Source organism: Giraffa tippelskirchi, chromosome 2 (assembly GCF_054371585.1).
Source record: "Giraffa tippelskirchi isolate mGirTip1 chromosome 2, T2T-mGirTip1v1.2.pri, whole genome shotgun sequence".
In the NCBI taxonomy this organism is placed as follows: Eukaryota; Metazoa; Chordata; class Mammalia; order Artiodactyla; family Giraffidae; genus Giraffa; species Giraffa tippelskirchi.
The window spans coordinates 152,692,083-152,712,346 of record NC_137276.1 but is presented as its reverse complement, the minus strand read 5'-3'; the positions used below and the strand labels follow the sequence as shown (position 1 = coordinate 152,712,346).

The following is a 20,264-nucleotide window of genomic DNA, read 5'->3' as shown; positions in this document are numbered from 1 at the left end:
GGCTGGTCAGGTGGTCTGGTATTCCCATCTCTTTAAGAATTTTCCACAGACACTGACTTGGCCCAAATTGAACTGTTGGCTGTCAGCAGTGCCATCAAGTGATGGCTCTGAGTGGCTGTCCTTCCTCTGACAGATCCAAAATCTGATGTGGTATAAAAGATAGCCCAGGGGAGTCACTAGAGAATGCGGAAAGGTGATTCTCAAAGAGGAGGATTGTACGTGAAGGAGGTTTCTCTTCAGAAACCAGGTGTATCAGAACCACCCCGTTTCTCCTCTGGTTAGGGTCCCTGTGTATTACCATCTGTCTTTTTCTGTTGGAGAAGCTCAGAGGCTCAGTCAAACTTGCTGCAAAGTAGAAGGCCTGACTGACCCCAGGGTAACAAATCAAACTGTAAATCCTGCCAGCACCTATTTTGAGACACTATGTGTGCTGCATGCTAAGTTGTTTCAGTCGTATCTGACTCTTTGTGAACCCATGGACTGTAGCTGCCAGGCTCCTCTGTCCATGGGATGCTCCAGGCAAAATACTGGAGTGGGTTGCCATGTCCTCCTCCAGGGTTGAGACACTATAATACTCAGCAAAAATGCCGACCTGGGCAGGTCAGTGGAAACGAGCATCCAGATGCTGCTTCCCGTGGCCTGAGTTCTTGAAGCTCTATTCCATTTCAAAGACAGCCCAGGCCCCTCTGCAGGATCTAGTCCTACCACCGGCTGCTGTGTCATCTGGCCCCCTTCCCCAAAGGTAGAGCGAAGCCCCTGGAGCCAGTGCCCCTCTCTCTCCCTACCGACCCTCAGACCCTTCTCCACTGGGGCCCACTTAGCCCCCTGGTCACAAAGAAACAACCATTAGCCCAAAGACTGGAAAAAAAAAAAAGTTTTAATAAATACAAAAATCTCCAATAATGACTCTGCTCAGCTCAGGGGCAGCAGGAGTGAAGTGGGGGGGACCCTTGGTGCTGAGTGAGGATAAATTAAAAATCCCAACAAGCCAGTGATAGTATGTACAGAAGAAAAGGGGTTGGGCTTCCAAGGCAGGGGCCGGAGGGTGACAAGGCCAGAGTTGGAGTGGACATGGCCTGGCTGCCCCTCCCCCGTGTGGAGTTGTGGTTCCCAGAGGTAGTAGGGGAGGGAGAAGAGGCAGAAGAGAGGGACCAAAGGCACTGGGTTTCCCGCAGGAGAACGCGGGGTCCTCGGTGCCCCTCCTTCCCTCGGCCCAGGCCCCATCCTCTTGGTCGTGCGGCCTTCTGGCTGCTCCCTAGGAGCCTTCATCTTCTTTCCCAAGCTCTGGGACTGTCCTGGTCTCTGGAGCTGCTGGAGACAGAAGGGAGTGAAGTTTGGAAGAGGAGCAAGGGGGTGGGGGTACACAGAGGACACAGTGGAGCTTCCCTGTTCTGATCTCAGAAAGGTCAGAATTCTTGAAGCAAGTTAGCACACACCAGCTGTGTGACTTTAGCCTAGTTGCCTGATCCCTTTGAGGGTCAGCAAGTTCCTTGGTGAAGAAAAGGCAATGGAGACCAAGCCTACAAGGTTGCTGTGGCAGGGATGGGGCACAAGGGACCACACTTGTGCAGCAGAGGGCACTGTGGCCGGCATGTGGCAGGTGCTCCCTTCCCTCCCCAGGCCTCCCAGAGCTGCTGCCCCAGACCCCTCACTTACACCGCCGCCGGGGTGTGCAGTGGGAGCAGCAGCGGCTCTCCTTCCCTGGGCCGCAGGACAGTGGTGGTGAACAGTCATCCCGCTCACAGTGGGGCACCCCTGCCTGGTGCAGGACAGACCAGATCCTGAGGGTCCCCAGAGGCGCTGGGGCACAGAGGCCTTCAGCCTCCTAGGGGAAGCCCGCCCCACAGGAGCCTGCCCTCCCTAGGAAGCTCCCCTCACCCAGGCCAGGTCCCCAGTGCCTACCTCACACAAGCCCCCACTCACCCCACATCTGCAGGTAATACAGCTCATCTCCCCAAAGGGGGGCACCGAAGGGTGCCAGCTCTGGCTCTCTGGGAACCACTGCCCTGCAAAACGGCAGCCTCGGGGCCCATCAGCCTGCATGGGGTCCCCCAGTTGGGGGTGGGCCCCTGACCCCACTGTTGGCAGGGAGAGGAGAAATAGATCAGTAGATGTGAGCTCTGTGAGGGCCATCCAGGCCATATTTGTCACCTAGCAATTTCTGGCACTTCGTAGGTGATAAATTTAGATGGATGGGGGGGGTGAATTGATGGGTGGGACAGGAACTGGATCCCGTCACAGCCCACTAACACATGCACATTCTTTTGCTACATGTAGATCCCTGGCTTCAGGCTAGGCACAGAGCAGTGCTGGGTAAATGCTGAATTAGCTAAGACATCCCTTTCATCCACCTTCAAAAGTCATCCCCTCACCACGCATCCCTCCCACCCAGGACAAGGCACTGAAGAGCCTCATCTGCCCCTAGAGGCCTCAGTGCCCATGTTCCCCTTACCTGGACACTGCTTGCAGCAGTCAGTGGGGTTGGCACGGACAGGCTGGGCACAGGCCAGCCGGGGACACTGCACCTTCTCACAGTGCACCTCTCCGGTGTCCCCCTGTAGGGATCCATTGAGTGAAGGGTGTCAGGAGAAAGGTCGAACACATAAGCCTTCTGCTTCCTCCTTTGCCTTTCCCATACCTCAGACGTATGACCTTTTTCACTCAGAGGTCTTGTAGTGAAAGTTGCTTGGTCATGTCCAACTCTTTGTGACCCCATGGACTGTATAGCCCATGGAATTCTCCTGACCAGAATACTGGAATGGGTAGCCTTTCCCTTCTCCAGGGGATCTTTCCAACCCAGGGATTGAACCCAGGTCTCCCTCATTGTAGGTGGATTCTTTACCAGCTGAGCCACAAAGGAGGCCCAAGAATACTGAAGTGGGTAGCCTGTCCCTTCTCCAGGGAATCTTCCCCACCCAGGAATCGAACCGGTGTTCCCTGTGTTGCAGGCGGATTCTTTATCAGTTGAGCTACTAGGGAAGCCCAGAGGGCTTGGACTGTGGCTTTATATGCATGCCAAGTCGCTTCAGTCATGTCCGACTCCTTGCAACCCTATGAACTATAGCCCTCCAGGTTCCTCTGTCTGTGGGATTTTCCAGGCAAGAATACTGAAATAGGTTGCCATTTCCTGCTCCAGAGGATCTTCCCCACCCAGAGATCAAATCTGCATCTCTTGCATCTCCTGCACTGGCAGGTGGGTTCTTTACTACTAGCGCCATCTGGGAAGCCTGGGGCTTTATATACCTGAACTCAAATCTTCATCGCAGCCCTGCAAGATATGGTAGCCCTGCTACCATATCTGCTTCTGGGTGAGCAAAGTGAGACTCAGGGACATACAGAAAGTGCCCAGGGTTACACGGAGCTAGTCAGCTGGACGAGCCAGAATTCACTCAAGTCAGCCCTTGCCCTTTTCCTACAGGAAGCCAACTCTCAAAGCCCAGGTACTGAGAGTTCCCTGTGGTCTAGTGGTTAGGACACTGCACTTTCCTGGCATGGGTCCAGGTTCAGTCTGGGGTCCTGCAAGTCACATGGTATGTGTGTTGCCTATGTTTAGTTGCTCAGTCGTGTCCAACTCTTTGAGACCCCATGGACTGTAGCCTGCCAGGATCCTCTGTCCATGGGATTCTCCAGGCAAGAACACTGGAGTGGGCTACCATTCCCTCCTCCAGGGGATGTTCCTGACCCAGGGATCAAACTCAGATCTCCTGCATTGCAGGCAGATTCTTTACCATCTGAGCCACCAGCGAAGCCCAAGTCCCATGCTGTGGCCACCCCCTGAAAAGATTGTCCAAAGGACTTCTCCTATTATTTTGATCACCAAGACTGGGCTTTACTCTCCCAGAAGCCCCCTCTCCCACTCTGCAGATCTGAGGGGTTCCAGCATCAGAAAAGGCTGGGCTGCCATACCTTGCAGGTGCAGACAGCACACTTAATTAAGCCAAATGGAGGTACAACAGGGTGCCATCGGGTGCCCGCTGCCCGCCAGCTCCGGTCACCGTCAAAATAGCAGCCTGGTGGGAGACAGTGTCCAGCTGCCATTAGTGCTAAGTTCATTAGCTAGGCCTACAACCCAGGCTTGAGCCTCAAGCCAACCCCACGGTAGTCTAACCACAGGGCCCACTTGTGGGCCAAGGACTCTAATGAAGCCTCTCAGGTGTCAGTTGTAACCTGTGCCCCTCAACCACCTCCATCCCAGTAAATACACTCCCCCTCCCACTCCCCCTCAATCCTACCCAACAGCTCCACTGGACTCCCCACCCCTGCATTCACACACTTCCAGCTCACCCCCGCCAGGGTCCCTGTTTCTTGCCAGCCCCGGGAGGTCTTTGACATCTTGTTTCTCTGTGGATCCAAAGAAATAGTGAAGGCAGAGGATGGCCCCCTTCTTCCTTCCCTCCCCAGAGGCCTCACCATCCCCCATGGCGGACCCTCCATGACCCTCTCCACTCCTGCAGGGCACTCACCCGGGCACACGGGGCAGCACTGGTCTGGTGTCTGCACCGGGCTTGGACAGCTGGGTGGCGGGCACACCACAGGGTCACAAATCACCGTCCGTCTCTGCAGGGAGAGACTGAGGGTTGGGTTCTGGGGCCCCAGAACCCAGGCCCCAGTGCACCCTTCCGGGGCCTCCTACCTGGCAGGTGCAGAGCGAGCAGAGCGGGTCATAGTTAGGAGCCCAGCGAGCCCCGTGGGGGCGCTGCTGCCCCTCGAAGAAGCAGGTGTTGGGGTCTCGGAGCCGCCCGGGGCCACCTGGTTTGGCTGGCGCTGGGGTGTCTGGGCCCGGCACAGCGGGCAGTGGGGCCACCATAGCCGCCACTGCCTCCAGAGCCCCAGGCGCCTGCACTTCTTTGTCCCCTGCTGCCGCGAGGCGCAGGCCGCCCACCTCGCATTGGTTGGCAATGTGCACCTGAGAGGAGAGGCAGGTTGAGGCAGCACCCAGGCTCCCTCTTGCATCTCCACCAGTGGCAGCCAAGACACCCAGAGCACCCACTGTGCCCCAGAAGGGTGCTCTTAGCCATAGCACTCATCCCAGCTGCCAAGGACAGGTGGTCAGCTTCTCGCCTCATTAAGTACCTAGTCTGGCTTCATCCTCTCAACGAGCTAGGGGGCGTGTGCGATTCTACCGCCCCCCGGGGTTCGGAGAGGGCAAGTGGCTAACAAAGAGCACCGCAGTGCTCACCCAACTCTGACCCATCCCAACCGGCCCGCACTGCCTCCCTACCTGCCCTCGCAGCTCCCCTTGGGGGCTCCCTTTGGTGGTGATCAGCAGGGAGGCAGAGCCCTGAGCCAAGTGCCGCAGCAGCTCGGGCTCCAGGTCCTTCACCACACCCTGGGCCTGGCAGACAGAAGAGGGGACAGAACAAGGCACTCTTGGACTAAGCCTACCATTCCCAGTTTCTCAGGTAAGGAAACTGAGGCCCAGGGAAGTTAAGTAAGGTCTCCAGTGAAGCAAGCCCATCAGCAATGGTGTAGAGCTCAGAAGCCCCAGGTCCACAGCAACCCCGCCCATGTCGGGGGCTTGGTCCATCCCAACCACCCCTTGGAGGTCCAGGACATTACATACTATCCACGAGATCCCAGCAGAGTAGGACGCAGGTGGGTAAAGGATACTAAAAGGCTGAATCAAATTTGTACCCAGGTCTGTCTGACTCCTGAGGCTTGCCTACTCTCTGTTTCCCCTGCCCAGGCCCACAGAGCCTTTCATGCTAAAAAGAAGCTATTTTCCAAACTGCCTCCCACCAACACCTCCTCACCTCCGGGCCGTAGAATCCCTTCAGCAGCCGCCGGGGCCCCGGCATTCCAGGAGGCCCGAGGAGGTGGGCAGTGATGGTGCCCTGTTCTGAGCCACCAAGCCCTGCCAGCAGCACTTCATAGTGCAGGTGACAGTGGGTGTCCAGGGAGAGCCAGGCGTGCCCTGCTGCCTGGCTCTGCACCGGGGGCAACACCAGGGCTCCTGCCAGGGGTACAGGCAGTGCTGGATCCAGACAGAGGAGAGATAACTGATGAGAAGATGGCCGAGAGCAGTGACTTAACCCTAGCATTTCCCATCTCCCTCGGCACAGACTCCACAAGCTAGCAGGCACTGTCCACAAGCCCAGGGCTGGGGAAGCAGCAAGGGAGAGGCTTGCATTGTGGTGAGAGGGACCATCTCCCGGCAGGGCCACCCTGAACATCCTCACCTTTTCCACATGCCAACTGGAGCTCAGGTGCAGAGAAAGAAGTCCCAGGCTCTGGCCCTCTGGCACCATCCCTCACATGCTTGAGTTAGAGGACACCAAAGGTGGGGGCAGACCCCTGGGGCACTCACTGTCATGGCGGGCGCTGTGCCCACTATAAGGCAGGGCGGCCACGTGCCCCCGCAGCTCTCCATCTGGGAAGTCCTTGGTGCCCACATTCAGGAACAGCTCATTCTGCAGCAGCATATGAGCCCCCCGGGCACCCAGCCCAGGGCAGATACCCACGGCCTGAGGGGGCAGGGTAGAGTGAGCCCTAACTGCAGCCTGCCAGGCCCCGGATGAACCCTCCTCAGCTTTCACACAAGCCCAAGATTCTGAACCCTTTCCATGTTGCTGTGCATCTCCAGTAAACCCATATACACTGCCATGCACCAGTAACACTGGCTAAGAACCAGGCAGGCCCAGGTTCAAGTTCCTTTTCTACCGCTTCCTACCTATGCAACCCATCTTGAGGAATTATTTAACCTCTCTGATCCTTCTCTTCATCATCTATTAGATGAGTAATGTGAGGGCCAAAAATAATGTAAGCAAGGCAACCAGTGCAGTTTGTGGCAAATAGAAAGGCTCAATAGATGGCAGTCATAGCTATCATGTTTATTACTATATGATCTGCTGCACTGGCCTCCCTATGTAACTCCTTCCACTAGACACAAGCTTCCTGAAGACAGGGACCACATCTGATTTTCTTTGTACTGCAGTCCTTAGCCCAAGGCTCACTAAAAAATGAGTCCAGTGAATCAACGCATCAGTCAGAGAGATTGCAAGTGAGTGAATGATACCAAACATCCCTGCTCATCCAACATGGCCTCCCACGGCCCCCTAACACTGTCAACTCTGTTGCCTGGGCCCTGCGGCCCTGGTCTCCCTTAAGTACTCACCCTGTGTCCTCCCGGCTGGAGTCCAGCCATGTGGCATAGGACAGTGTGCTGGTTCCTCCGCTGAGGCTTGGTCTCCAGTGTCATGGACACCACCTCACTGCCTATTCCTACCACCTGTACCTGGAGGGCAGGAGTGGGGAGGGCAAATGAGAGTAGCAGAGAAGGGCTGGGCCCTGAACCTTTGTAGTCTAAAGCCCCGCTCTGCCCTGCTGCCTTCCCACCTCCTGCACCGCCCCTACCCCACCCCTGACTCTTACTTGGTAGATCAGGGAGCCGTTTCCTAGCAGTGTAAGGCTGGCTGAGCCTGCTGCACCCGTCTGAACCGGGATCAGGGCATCCGCCCCGCAAAGGACACTTTGAAGGACTGCAAAGGGGAGGAACACGTGGATGCAGGCTTGCCCCAAGGCCATTCACACCCCGGGCCCCAGGATCCCTCCTGTACCCACCCTGGCCCCTCCTCTGGTACTTTGCTGTGCCTCTCATTGTGTGTGCCCGGGGTGCCCGGCTTCACCCTGCCTCACCATCGCAGCTTTGCCTGGCAGCAATGTGTCCACTGATGCGTAGCCCTGGCCCACTTGCCCTCTCCAGGGCCATCTGCAGCTCCCCCAGCACCAGCCAGTCCATTTCCTGGGCTGTCAGGTTGGGCAGCACTTCAGCAAAGCCCGGTTCCTGGGGGCAGAGGAGGGTGTGGTGGGCACAGCAAGCGCCCACAGCAAGGGCAGCAGTAAGAGCCAGACCCTCACTCACCTGGGCTGAGGCATTGGCTTGGAGCTCTCGCAGTAGCTTCCCTTGGTGTAGAATCCGGAGCCGCAGGGGAACCTGGGCTGGTGCTGCAACAGCCGCACACGTGGAACCTCTGAAAGAGGGTGCTCTCCCTACCCTCCTCACGTGTCACCCCCATCCCGCTTACCCCCACTCCTGGACTCCAGGAGCCCACGGAAGAGCAGCAGAAAGTGCAAGGAGTCCTCTGTGTCACTGAGAGTGAGTAGGGCGATGCCCCCTATGCCTGGCTGCGGGGGGCCTTCCAGGGTCAGGATGGCACTGAAGGTCTCTGGGGAAGAAAGGATCATGAGAGCCCACCAGAAAGTGCCCTCCTCAGCCCACTCCATTTCTGGGGGCCAAGAAGACTGAACTTCATGTCCAGGAGCTGTTGGCTCCCCTCACCTGCAGCCAGGGCCCGGTGCCGAATGAGAGGTCCCCAGACCTCCCCTGAAGGGTGAGTGGGTGTCACAAGTGCCACATACAGCTGCTCTGCCCTAAGGAGTCGCAGGGACAACCGAGGCACTGCCCGCCACACCCCGCAGACCTGGAGCAGAGAGACAAGAAGGCCATCTCAGTATACAGGACATGCCTGCTGAGAGGCCCATGTCTGGTGAGGAAGGAATATGGGAGGCTGCCCCCTGGCTCTCCTAGGACTTGTAAGGAAGGGCCCTGGAGCCAGATGCCAGGGTCCAAATCCCAGATCCTCCACTAACTAGCTGTATGACCTTGAACAAATCACATTCTGCTACTGAGCCTCAGTTCCCTCATCTGTAAAATGGGCATCATAATGTCAGTGCCTCTCTCCCACTGGGCTGTTGTGAGGACCCAAGGAGACAATGTAGAGCATGCTCTCAGCATAGTGCCCAGATGGGATAAGCACTCATGAATGACATCGTCTCACCAGGCCATCTTGGGTGGGGGCTGCAGGGTGTTCGAACAGGATGCTGCCAGTGGAGTCAGAGAAGCGGATTCGGGTAGGGCGGTCCAGCCTGGTAATGAGCATCCGTTGAGCACCGGCTCTGAGCCTGGGCCAGAAGTGCTGCTCCAGCCTCTCCAAATTCTCCCTCCCTGGCCCCGGGCTGACCCCTCCTCCCTCCTTCCTCTTTCTCACCGCTGGTAGGAGATGGAGAACCGCAGACTGGAGCGCTGCAGCGACACTCGAGCCCGCGCCACCGCTTGCGACCTTGGCCCTGTCAGCAGCGCCACAAAGTCTGCAAGGGGAGGAAGAAGTCCCTAGTGCCGTCACCCGCTGCTGCGGCCCGGCGCCCGTCACAACCCCAGTTCCTACCCGGCCCCTGCCTACCCGTGTGGCCGTCCCCACGCCCCCGATCCTCAGCTCCTGGCTCCCCGCGGTCGCTGTAGCTTCGGTGCTCTGGGTCGCGTGGATACTCGAAGGCCAGGCCCGTCGGCTGCTTTTCTGGACTGCTGTGCTCTGCACCGGGGGTGGGGGACATGGGTTTCAGGTGGGCAAGGAGAGGGCCAGTCGACCGCTCCATTCCGCCCAGCCATGGGGCCCAGGACCAAGCATCTCCGCCCTGCCGCCTTCCCCTCTCCGCGGAGCCGGCCTTACCCTGGGGGCAGGTCTGGCAGCAGTGTCCGGGCAGCTGGCGCGGCTGCCCACAGGCCAGGGTTGGGCACTCGGGTTTGATGTTCTTGCAGCTGACCCTACCTGCGCCCCTTGCGCGGCGACCCCATTGAGGCTGCTCACAGAGAAGACGGAAAACCGAGTGAGGGCAAGACATCAATTGTTGAGACTCAAAGGCAAGCCAGGAAGAGGCATCGGACAAGGGCAAGGTCAGCCCACGGAGTCAAGAGTGCTTTGCTACCTACAAGCTGCGTGACTCTAGACAAGTTACTTAACCTCTCTGGGCTGTGCGGTCCCTATCTGAAAAACGAGAGTAATGATAGTCTCTGTCTAATGTGGTTGTACTAGGAGTTAAGTGAGAGATGAAATGGAGTTGGCTAAGAGCCTGACACGGAGTGGATGATCAATAATAAGCAACACCTGAGACTTGAAGGGGGCGCTTCCTCTCCTCTATCCTCCCTCTTGCCTCCTCCGTCAAAAAAATTATCCCAAATATCTGCAGACGCTTCTTTCTCTTCAGCAGCTCCGGGTCCATCCGACGTCCCAAGACCTCAGCGCTCCCCGACCCACAGGGCCCCCCGGCCACAGCCGTTGGGTTCACTCACCGCCTCGCAGGCGCACAGCACGCAGCGCATCACCCCGAAGGGCTCCCCCAGGTCCGGGTGCCACGTCTCGTCCAAGGCATAGACCTTCCCGCCGAAGGAGCAGCCTGCGGGGACGGGCTTGGCTGGCGGCCGCTGTCCCGCTCCTGCCGTGTGCCCGCCCCGGGCGCTGTGGGCCGGGTCCCGGGTCCCTGGGCACCCCTCCGGGCCGCCCGCCGCGCCGAGCCACCTGCGCCCTGCGCCCCCTCCGGGCGGGCGCAGACTTGCCCCGAGCCGGACTCCCCGCCCGCGCCTCCCCCGGGGCGCCCACCTACCTGCTGCTCCCCGAATGGGCAGCGGCTCCTTCTCGGGCCGGATGGGCAGCGCGGGGTGCTCGGGGCCGGCGCCGCGGGCCGGCCGGGAGCCGAGCAGCAGCAGCCCGAGGAGCAGCAGCGGGGCCGGCGGGGCCGGGAGGCTCGGCATGACGCGAACGGGACAGCTGGGGAGGCGGGAGGGAGGAGGGAGCAGCAGAGGGAGGAGGGAGACGCGAGGAGGGCCGGGCCGGGGGCGGTGCGGCGGGAGGGGGCCGGGGCCAGGGCCCGAGCGGTGCGGCTAGGGGCTCGTCGGGCGGCCGCGAAGTCGGCGCCGGGCCGGGCGGGGCGGGAGGAGCGGGCGGGCGGGCGCTGACCCGGGCCGTACGCGGCTCTAGCGCCCCGGGCGCCGGCTCTGGCCCGTTTTATGCCCCGCGCCCGGCGCCCCGGCCGGGGGCCTCCTCCTCAGCAAACGGGGCGGCGGCGGCAGCTCGGCGAGGGGCTGGGCTGAGCCCGGGGGGTCCGGCCCAGCAGCAGCGGCCCGGATCGCGAGTGGGGGAGGGGAGGGAGGGGCTGGAACCGGGCAGGGGAGGAGGGAGGGGCTGTAGGGGAAGGGGGAGCGGAGGGGATAGGGGGAGGGGAGGGACCAGGGGGCGCAAAGCGGGCAGGAGAGGCGGATCTGGAGCCCCCCCGACCCACCCACCCGCTGCCGGCGTCCACAGGGCAACTGGACCAGGAGGTGCGTGTCCGGCCCGGGATGGGAGCCCCAGGCCACGGAGGGGCAGAGACGGCCTGAGGCCTGGGCCGGCCACTGCACTCGGACTGGGTTCCTCCCGGAAGGATGAAGAATTGTCTTTAAGGATGACAACGGGCAGGACGGGCCCATCAACTCATCTTCGCCTGTCTCTGGGCCCACAGCACCTCTCAAACCCCACACCACTCTCGTTGCCCAGCCTGTGTCACTACTTCTCCTCTGAGATATCTCCTCATCCCTCTGTCCCTGGGATAGGAACTTAGCCAGAAACAGATTGTATCCCCTTTCTGTCTGCTGACAGCGTTCCTCTCCCTACTGTTACCGTGCTCAGGCCCATCCAACCATCCTCCTCCCCAGCCTGACACACTTCCCCACCCTCTTCCTTGACCTGGGGGACCCTCTGCCTCTCCACCCTACCCACAACCTCTTTTGTCTTGCTTTCTTGGTCATGACAGCCTCCCTGCCACCTCCCACCCCACACTCCCACCATCCTCCCAACCATCCCAGCACCCTCCTTCTTAATCTTGGGAGGCATCTGGTCTGGCTGAACTGGAGAATTCCGGGATCTAGGCCATACTCCTTAGCAGACAGCCCCATCCTTGGGAGGAGGAGCAGGAGAGAGCCTGAGGATGAAGGGGTGGGGGGGAGGTGGGAATAAGGTCAGGCCAGGAGGCCCCTGAGGACAGACTGTGGGGAGAGTGGGACTGAGGAGAAAGCAGAGGAACTAGAGCCAAGGCCAGTGGAAGAGGGGGGCCAGAAGGAGGTATTTGCGGGGGAGGCTCAGCAGCTGTCTTTCCTAAGACAGGGACACATGGGCCTGGTTATTCCTCTTGTCACATGTGGAGTGGTAGGAGATGGGAGAGGGAGAAAGGCAGGGCAGGCAAAGAGGGCCCTGGCACAGAGATAAGAGGGCTTAGCCATCAGAGCCATGGGCCCCCAACAGAGGGGCACCTGAACCCAGCTTAATCCAGCACACGCACTCCCTCACCTTGAAGTCCTCTCAAACTGTCCAGACTGCTTCTTGGCAATGCTGACCCCTGACAGGGTCTTCTCTAATACAGGCAGTACCCACATTCCCACAGGCGAAGGAGGAACAAGACATGACCCCCAGCGTGTTATTGGTGACAAAAGCAGAAAAGCAAGAGCCTTAACAGATTTTAGCAGCAGGTGTGTTGTCCAGGGAAAAGAAATTTGGACAGCCAGGAACCGAGAGACCCACCAGTCTAAAACCAGACCTCTGTACCTCTTCCTGAGGGGTGAAAATGTCCTGCCAGATTTCTCCTAGAAAAAAAACTGTTTCCCTCCCGTCTTCTCCCCCAGTCGGCTCCCAGATTTCCCAGCTCCTAGGAAGAGACAGATCCCCCTATTCAAATCCTCCGTGTGTGGTATGCATGAGTGGGAGAACTGGGCTCCCTTAGTGAACCATGGTCCAGGCAGGGGCTCCAGGTCCTACGCAGGTGGGAGGAGAAAGCGTCACTTCCGGGGGCCATTGCCCGTGTCTAGTGGCTCCCTGCTCTCTGATTGGGCAGAATTGGCCTGGGCAGGCGTATGACCCCAGTGCCCCAGAGGGGCTGTGCCCCAACAGCCACCTGTCTTCCTACCCATCTGCTCCCCAGAGTGCTGCCTGCTCTGGACCTGAGTCCTGGAGCCCTTCTCTACCCGGTGAGTGGCAAGCCAGGTTTGGAGTTAAGTGAGAATAGGAAGGACAGGAAAGAGGAATTGGGCTCTCTGCTGGGGGAGGGGTAGGCAAACTGGAACCTACAGGCACTGACCTTTGTCGAGAAGAGTGTGGCCTTCCCAGAATGGGAGGAGCAGGACAGAGCAGGGGTAGGGGGTGGGGTGCTGGGTTCTGAGGGACTGATAACAGACTTAGTGGAATACAGCACAATCCTGGCTGGCCCTCAAGAAAGGGGGCATGAGCCCAGGGAGAAAACAAGAAAGAAGGTGCTTTTCGGACTTAGGGAACATGGCACCGAGGTGGACACAGCCTCAACCCCCATTCATACCCAGTCATTCCTAGTGAGCTTAAGAGGTTCTGAATCCTGGGGCTGGGGAAGCTGGGCCAGGCAAGCCAGGGCACAAGGAGAGGGTAATGGGAGGAGGGCTCATGAATGTTGACAGACCTACAGGAAATCCCAATATTGAATCAGGTGCAGGCCTCTTTGCACAACTTGTGAAAGAAGAAGGAAGCCATGTGGGGGGTCCTGCAAAGGAACCGGAAGGGGTCTGCAGAGGGGGCAGGGAGGAAGGTGAGGGCTATGAGACCAATATGGTGGGTGTCTAAGGTGAGGAAAGCCCTGTAAGGCAGGTATCAGCTCACCCAGCAGGTGCTCATTCCTGGGCAACTTGCTTCAGGAAGGAAGTTCCAGAACTGTTAGCCCATCTCTTCTCCTTGAATAACCAAAGAAAAACCCCAAGAGGCTTTATGTGTTGGAGTAGATAGAAAAAGAATGAGAGGTTAATTTCTCCCACATCATCTTCTCAGCCTTTTAATCACTGACTTTTAGTAGTTCAGTTTTATTTTGGTCCAATTCCCCTCCTCAACCCCACTCCCCAAGCTACCCCTGAGCACACTGTACATGTTTGCTGGCTCCTGGTCCTGGCCCTATAGCCATTTCCAATCTTTTCTCCAGGCTTGTGCCCCAGTGCTTCCATTCTCTATCCCTATTCCAGGTTTTCTCCAACCAAACAAGCAGGGTTGCTCAGATTTTGAGGCAGTTAGATGTGTGTGTACATATTCTGTCCTGCTGTTCTTGGTGGGGGGCTGGGGCACCAGAGCCACCTCAGAGGTACTGAGGAACTCTGACGAAGAGGAGACACCGTATGGTACAATCACAAGATGACTGGAGCAGTTGGGGCTTTAGCAGTTCTAGGCTAGTCAGCATCTCACACCCTCCCAATGTCTGTTCCCCCAGCCAGGCAGAGTTTCTTTTCCTTGAAACTCCATTAATTGTTCATCATTCCTGTCACTTGCAGGATAGGTTCTAGATCCTCCTCTTCCTTGGCCCACCTGTGCCCCACCTGTGCCCTGCCCCACTCTGCCCAGAAGTGCAAGAGCCCAAGCCGCCTCCATGGCCCCAGGACGGATTCAGGGGAGAGGCCCCATTCAGGGAGCCGCTCCAAGCAGACAGCCTGGCCAGAATGGAGCTGACTGGTAAGAAAACCCTTGGGAGAACTAGGGCCAAATCAGAACCTGGTAGAGGGAAAAGAGAAAGGAAATGTGCTGTGGTGGTGGGATGGGGCGGGGAGTGAGGGGGGGGCAGTCTCCCAGGAATAAGGCCTCTGAGCAGCAGATTCCCTGGATTTCAGGTTTGGGTCCTAAATAGGAATTTCTGGATCACCAACCGACAATGATTTCTTCCTTATCCACCCCTTTCAACTTCACCTCTCCTCATCTAAGAATTGCTCCTCGTGGTCATCCTTCTCCTAACTGCAAGATTAACTCTGTCCAGCCCGGCTCCTCCTGCCTGTGACCCCCGACTCCTAAATAAACTGCTTCGTGACTCCCATGTCCTAAACAGCAGACTGGTGAGAATCCCCAAGCACTCTCCCTTCTGCCCACTTAACTGGAGAGATACCCTCACTCCCACCACTCCCTCTCACTCCCCAATCCAATCACTACCCTTCCAATATTGTTTTAGTAAGACCACCACCACCCCCACCCCCAACCCTATTACTACCCCTTTACAAAGATTACAGTTTATAATCAAATGCTCTCTTAAAAGCTCTAGTCTGGTTATATTACTCATGGAACCCTATCCTGGTAATTGGGCCACCAAAACCCCTCTATTTCAGTGCCCTCTCTACCACCCCACCAATCTTTTTCAACAGAGCCAGTGTCCAGACATTAGCCCTTTGTCCACACCTGTCCTTCTGCCTGCTGTGGACTTCAGCTTGGGAGAATGGAAAACCCAGACGGTAAGAAAGCCATCCTTTCCCTTGGTTTCCCTAATCCTGTCTTCATCTGTTTCCTACTGATTCCCATGGGTTTTTCAAAATTTCTGAGCTCTCTTTTAAAAAGAGCTCCCCTTCAACTTGGCCACCCTAACCCAATATACATTCTACTATGGGGATATCTTCTGGACAAGATGATGGCCTGTGGCCCAGTATGTTAAATAGAGTCAAGGCAGACCATGAAAAGCTGGATAGGTCTCTCATGGCCATGCCTTTGACCTATTTCCACTCAACCTTCTTTTTTTAAAGCAAGAAACAGTAGTCGATTTATTTTGTAGCATACTATTAGCCTCCTTGACCTTTAAATTTAGATTTTTTCCTTTTTTCAGCTTTATTGAGATACATTGGGCATATAATATTGTGTTAGTTTAAGATAGTATACAACGTGTTGATATAATATACATATATTATGAAATGATTAACATTAGCTAATACCTGCATCACATCCTGTAATTAATATTTCTTATTTATTTATTATTTTGGCTGCACTGGGTCATCTTGGCTGCATGGGTTTTCTCTAATTACAGAGAGCAGGGGCTGCTCTCTAGTTGTGGTACACAGACTTCTCATTGTGGTGGCTTCTCTTGTTGTGGAGGACAGGCTCTAGGACATGAAGGCTTAGGTAGCTGCAGCTCAAGGGCTCTGGAGCAGGAGCTCAGTAGTTGTGGCTCATGGGCTTCATTGCTCCACAGCATGTAGGATCTGCCTGGACCAGGGATCGAACCCATGTCCCCTGCATTGGCAGGTGGATTCTTAACCACTGGACTACCAGGGAAGCCCTAATATTTCTTTTTTGTGGTGAGAACATTTAAAATCTACTCTCTTAGCACATTTCAAGTGTACATAATTCAGTATTATGAACTGTAATCACTGTATATTAGACCCCCAGAACTTATTCATCTTAATCTGTTCAACCTTAAGTTGGTGTGAAGAAGCAAGACGGATCTATCATCCTCTGATGACACAAAACTGGGAGGCACAGCTAAAATAACAAAAGACAGAATGAAGGTTCAAATTGCTAAAAGGCTAGGTCAAAAACAAAGATGTATATAACAGATGTATATAAAACTCTGTATGTGTGAAGTAACTGAATAAAATTCGCTTCCAACTTTCAGGGGTCAGTGCCCCTGCTCCCCTCATATAAATTTTTAGCCCTAGTACTTACTATGAAAAAGACCTGGGAGGGTTGGATTGCCTCAAACTTAGCATTGTAATATTACTGAAGCAGCTACTTAAAAAGCTAGAGATCCTAGGTGGCTTTAGATGTTTAACATCCACTTTGTAGAAACATTCCTAAAAAGCTCTATTCTGAGTGGACTGCACATTTCAAAAAAATTTTTATTGGAGTATAGTTGCTTTACAATGTTGTGTTAGTTTCTCTTGTACAGCAAAGTGAATCAGCTATACATATACATATCCCCTGTTTTTTGGACTTCCTTCCCATTTAGGTCACCACAGATTATTGAATAGAGTTTCCTGTGCTATACAGTAGGTTCTCATTAGTTATCTATTTTATACATAGTATCAATAGTGTATATGTGCTAATCTCAATCTCTGAGTTCACCCCACCCCCCATTTCCCCCTTGGTATCCATATGTTTGTTCTCTGTGTCTGTGGACTACACTTAAACTACTGCACTGAATACTAGCCATCCTCTTTTAGATGCATGCTAATTTACTCAGGGGACCATATTAAACTAGCATGTCTCCAAAAGGAGGAAGCAACCTGAACAGTGAGAGGTTAGAAAATATGTTATGTGAGGAATGGTTCAAAAAAATTATAAAGCTCATATGATTGGGTTGGAGAAGAGTGGCCATCTTATGGTAGAGCACAGAGTGCTTTAGTCTGAGACTGAAGAAACCTACTAGAAGGGAGTACTGCTGGGCAGGTCAGCTCCTCTGCCCTCAAGACACCTAGAATTCCCATGCTTCCCTCAGGTCTTCTGGGGACCAGGCCAGGGAGGAAGGGCAATTGCTAGTGATCCCTTGTAGATCCTGTTCTGCCGTTTATCAGTAAGCCCCTTCCCTTCATAATTTTTACAATGGTCTCATATCTACGTTAAGGTTTTAAAAATCGTATGATCCTAACATTCTGTAGAAGGAAGATTGGATTTGCAGCACTAGAACCAAGAGGTAAAAGCTTTAATAGGGCAGATTACAGAATAATGTAAGAACGGGGAAAAAAATAAAAATAAAAAGAGCTTTTCTTACTGAAATTACGTGTTAAGAGCCAGCTGGGTTACCGGACACTGGAGTTATTCAAGCAGAGGCTGATGACCAATTGTCGGGAGACTGAAGGAATTCCTGTGCTGGGTGGGACCTAGGTCCTGTCCAATTCTCAGCTCCTATGATTCATTCTGCTGGCTGCTCTTACAGGCTCCCCACCCGCTATTCGAATACCCTTTGAAGCTGTCCACTTCTCTCTTCCATCTCTTTCCCAGGAGCAGACCAAGGCACAGGACGTTCTGGGAACCACGACCCTTCTGCTGGAGGCAGTGATGGCAGCACGGGGACAGCTGGGCCCCACTTGCCTCTCATCCCTCCTGGTGCAGCTTTCTGGGCAGGTCCGCCTCCTCCTTGGGGCCCTGCAGGGCCTCCTAGGAACCCAGGTAAGTCCCCAGTCAAGGGAATTAGAGAATATTTCTTTTCTGACTCAGTCCCCTTAGAAAATTCTGGAAATCCTGAGGGTGGAAGAGCTGACCTGCTAAGGAGTGCATCCTCCCAGTCACAAAGCCTGGGTTCTGGCACCTTATCTTCCCCAAGTAGACAGGCAGGCATGATATCTGGCCCAGGTCTCTGGCCTCAGGCCCATCCTCTGCCCTCAGCTTCCTCCACAGGGCAAGACCACAGCTCACAAGGATCCCAGTGCCATCTTCCTGAGCTTCCAACAGCTACTCCGAGGAAAGGTGCGCTTCCTGCTGCTTGTAGTGGGCCCCACCCTCTGTGCCAAGCGGGCCCCACCTGCCACAGCAGTCTCGAGCAGCATCTCTCCATTGCTTACACTGAACAAGCTCCCAAACAGGACTTCTGGATTGTTGGAGACCAACTCCAGTGTCTCAGCCAGAACTACTGGCTTTGGACTTCCAAACAGGCTGCAAAGATTCAGAGCCAAGATTCCTGGTCTGCTGAACCAAACCTCCAGGTCTTTAGGCCAAATCCCTGGACACCTGAATGGGACACAAGGACCCTTAAGTGGAATTCATGGACTCTTTCCTGGGCCCTCACCCAGGGCCCTAGGAGCCCCGGATATTCCTCTGGGAACTTCAGACATGGGCTCCCTGCCACCCTACCTCCAGCCTGGAGATTCTCCTTCCCCAGCCCATCCTCCCCCCGGACAATACACACTCTTCTCTCCTACACCCACCTCACCCATCCCCACGGTCCAGCTCCAACCCCTGCTTCCTGACCCCTCAGCCATCACACCCAACTCTTCCAGTTCTCTTCTAGTTGCAGCCCACTCTCACTTCCGGAATCTGTCTCAGGAAGAGTAAGGTACTCAGCACTGCCAACGAAAGCCTCCACGTACAGTCCCCTTACTTGTAGGAGAGGCCCTGGGAGACAACTGCAGCTATACAGGCATACCTCATTTTATTGCTCTTTGTAGATACTATATTTTTTACAGATTGAAGGTTTGTGGCAACCCTGTGTTGTCAAATGATGGTTAGCATTTTTTACCAATAAAGTATTTTCTAATGAAGGTATGTGCATTGCTTTTTTTAGACTTGATGCTATTACACACTTAACAGACCACAGTATTATGGAAACATGACTTATATGCACTAGGAAACCAAAAACAAATTGTGTGATTTGCTTCCTTGTGATTTTCACTTTATTGTAGTGGTCTAGAACTGAATCCACAATATCCACGAGGTATGCCTTTATCAGATTTCCTGCTTTCACCTGAAACCCAAAGTCCTGGTGAAGGGGAACATGCAGGACAGAAAAAGTATAATTTTTTACTATATGCCAAAAAACTTCAAAAGCTATTTTTTAAAACATCAATAATATTCACCAGAGCAGTTAGTTATCTCTGGTCTATTTTCTGCACAAATTTACAACTTACTAATTCTATATATATTTTTCATGTGACAATTCTGCAAAGGCCTCACCTGGCCTAGCTTCTGAACAGAGGTAGAACCTATCTCAGAGAAAAAAAGCCTGTGTTTTCTGCTCAGAACTAAGGTTAGTCCCTCTACTCTCTTTACTATCACTTTTAATGGAGCTCTGATCCCCTTTTCTTAGGAGACCCTTACTCTTGAGAAATGAATGAGAGGTCTCTCAGAAAAGTTCCTCCATAACAGGCAAAACTGAGAGGGATTAAATAATGAAGAAACGAGAGGACCCAAAGCTACCTGAAAAGCGAAGGGAAGATGTTCTTCTCGCGGGCAACAGATCCCTCCCCCCCACCTTGAGAGAAGCTAACAGGAAGCTCTGGAGAGCCTTATACCCCAGGTAAAGCTGTACAGATAGGGTCAGTCAAGACAAGATGAGACTTGGATGTGACAGCTGAGCAAACAGCCAGCACTTCAGCAGCTCAGCAGGAAGCTTTGCCAGGCACGGGTTCCTGCCTCCCTCCTGTGGAGGTCAGGGGGAAATGCAGGAAGTGGCTTGAGTCAGCCTCCTAGGGCTCACACAGCAGGAGGGGCAAGTACAAGTCAAGTGCAAGTTGAAGGCTCATTTCCCAATTCCCAGAAGTATATAGTATCTGAAAAGCAAACCTGTGTGACCACCATAAACTCTGCCTGGGGATGTCTAGAAAAGAAGCTAAGCTTATGGGGCTTTTTGAATAAATGTCACCTTGGTACTTAGGAAGAGGCTTTATAAACACTCCATTGCAAAGGTCAACACTACCTCCAGAGGCTCCTGTAGGAAAGCTATTGGAAGCTTTTCCCCTGTCACTTCAATTCCCCAAAAGACAGCAAAAGCTACCATTAGGTACAGGAGCCAGAAACCTAGGGTTGCAAACACCACAAAAACCCCAGGGTCATTAAAGGCATTCCAAAACAACAGAGTGAAAGCCATCATGTCAGGAACTTAATGCACATTACCTTTAACACTCACACATCCCTATAAGGTAGGTTATTAACATCTCTGCTTTACAGATGAGGAGCAAGTTCCCAGTGGTTTCATAGCCTGTGAACAGGAAAAGAAACACCCTACGCTGACTTGGTCTGGAGCCCAAATGCTCCCCAGTGTGGTGCACT

General features: G+C 54.7%; 2 protein-coding genes across 6 annotated transcripts; one reads left to right on the top strand and one right to left on the bottom strand.

The window, feature by feature from the left end:
* Positions 1–856: 856 nt before the first annotated feature.
* Positions 857–10,820, bottom strand: CHRD (chordin). Of its 2 annotated transcripts, none has more exons than XM_081571304.1 (23): positions 10,378–10,820; positions 10,067–10,170; positions 9,447–9,576; positions 9,180–9,308; positions 8,988–9,087; positions 8,778–8,865; positions 8,279–8,420; positions 8,025–8,165; positions 7,862–7,944; positions 7,636–7,783; positions 7,372–7,478; positions 7,115–7,234; positions 6,308–6,464; positions 5,754–5,974; positions 5,222–5,335; positions 4,634–4,906; positions 4,464–4,557; positions 4,285–4,341; positions 3,907–4,010; positions 2,453–2,555; positions 1,924–2,078; positions 1,657–1,759; positions 857–1,311 (listed from the first exon to the last, which is right to left on the bottom strand). In XM_081571304.1, exons 1-23 carry the CDS (start codon positions 10,523–10,525, stop codon positions 1,256–1,258), a joined length of 2,877 nt encoding a protein of 958 aa, XP_081427430.1. In that variant the 5' UTR covers positions 10,526–10,820; the 3' UTR covers positions 857–1,255. The 2 variants fall into 2 exon arrangements, with proteins under 2 accessions (XP_081427430.1, XP_081427431.1); XM_081571305.1 differs by having other exon boundaries at positions 857–1,308.
* Positions 10,821–12,006: 1,186 nt separating this feature from the next.
* Positions 12,007–18,757, top strand: THPO (thrombopoietin). Of its 4 annotated transcripts, none has more exons than XM_081571294.1 (6): positions 12,007–12,769; positions 14,084–14,261; positions 14,508–14,635; positions 14,939–15,025; positions 17,502–17,669; positions 17,886–18,757. In XM_081571294.1, the coding sequence occupies exons 2-6, from the start codon at positions 14,249–14,251 to the stop codon at positions 18,549–18,551; spliced, it is 1,062 nt and encodes a 353-aa protein (XP_081427420.1). In that variant the 5' UTR covers positions 12,007–12,769; positions 14,084–14,248; the 3' UTR covers positions 18,552–18,757. The 4 variants fall into 4 exon arrangements, with proteins under 4 accessions (XP_081427420.1, XP_081427423.1, XP_081427421.1 ...); XM_081571297.1 differs by lacking the exon at positions 12,007–12,769 and having other exon boundaries at positions 14,176–14,261; positions 17,886–17,966; positions 18,083–18,523; XM_081571295.1 differs by lacking the exon at positions 12,007–12,769 and having other exon boundaries at positions 14,176–14,261; positions 17,898–18,622.
* The last annotated feature ends 1,507 nt before the right edge of the window (positions 18,758–20,264 follow it).

Coding starts and splice junctions, on each gene's coding strand:
- CHRD (XM_081571304.1), bottom strand. CDS start 10,525: ATGCCGAGCCTCCCGGCCCCGCCGGCCCCGCTGCTGCTCCTCGGGCTG. Junction 4,342..4,463: donor GTGCTGCCCCGTGTGCCCGG/GTGAGTGCCCTG, acceptor TTGGATCCACAG/AGAAACAAGATGTCAAAGAC. Junction 2,079..2,452: donor CTGCTGCAAGCAGTGTCCAG/GTAAGGGGAACA, acceptor CCCTGCCAACAG/TGGGGTCAGGGGCCCACCCC.
- THPO (XM_081571294.1), top strand. Junction 14,636..14,938: donor ATGTCCTAAACAGCAGACTG/GTGAGAATCCCC, acceptor CTTTTTCAACAG/AGCCAGTGTCCAGACATTAG. Junction 17,670..17,885: donor AGGGCCTCCTAGGAACCCAG/GTAAGTCCCCAG, acceptor CTCTGCCCTCAG/CTTCCTCCACAGGGCAAGAC.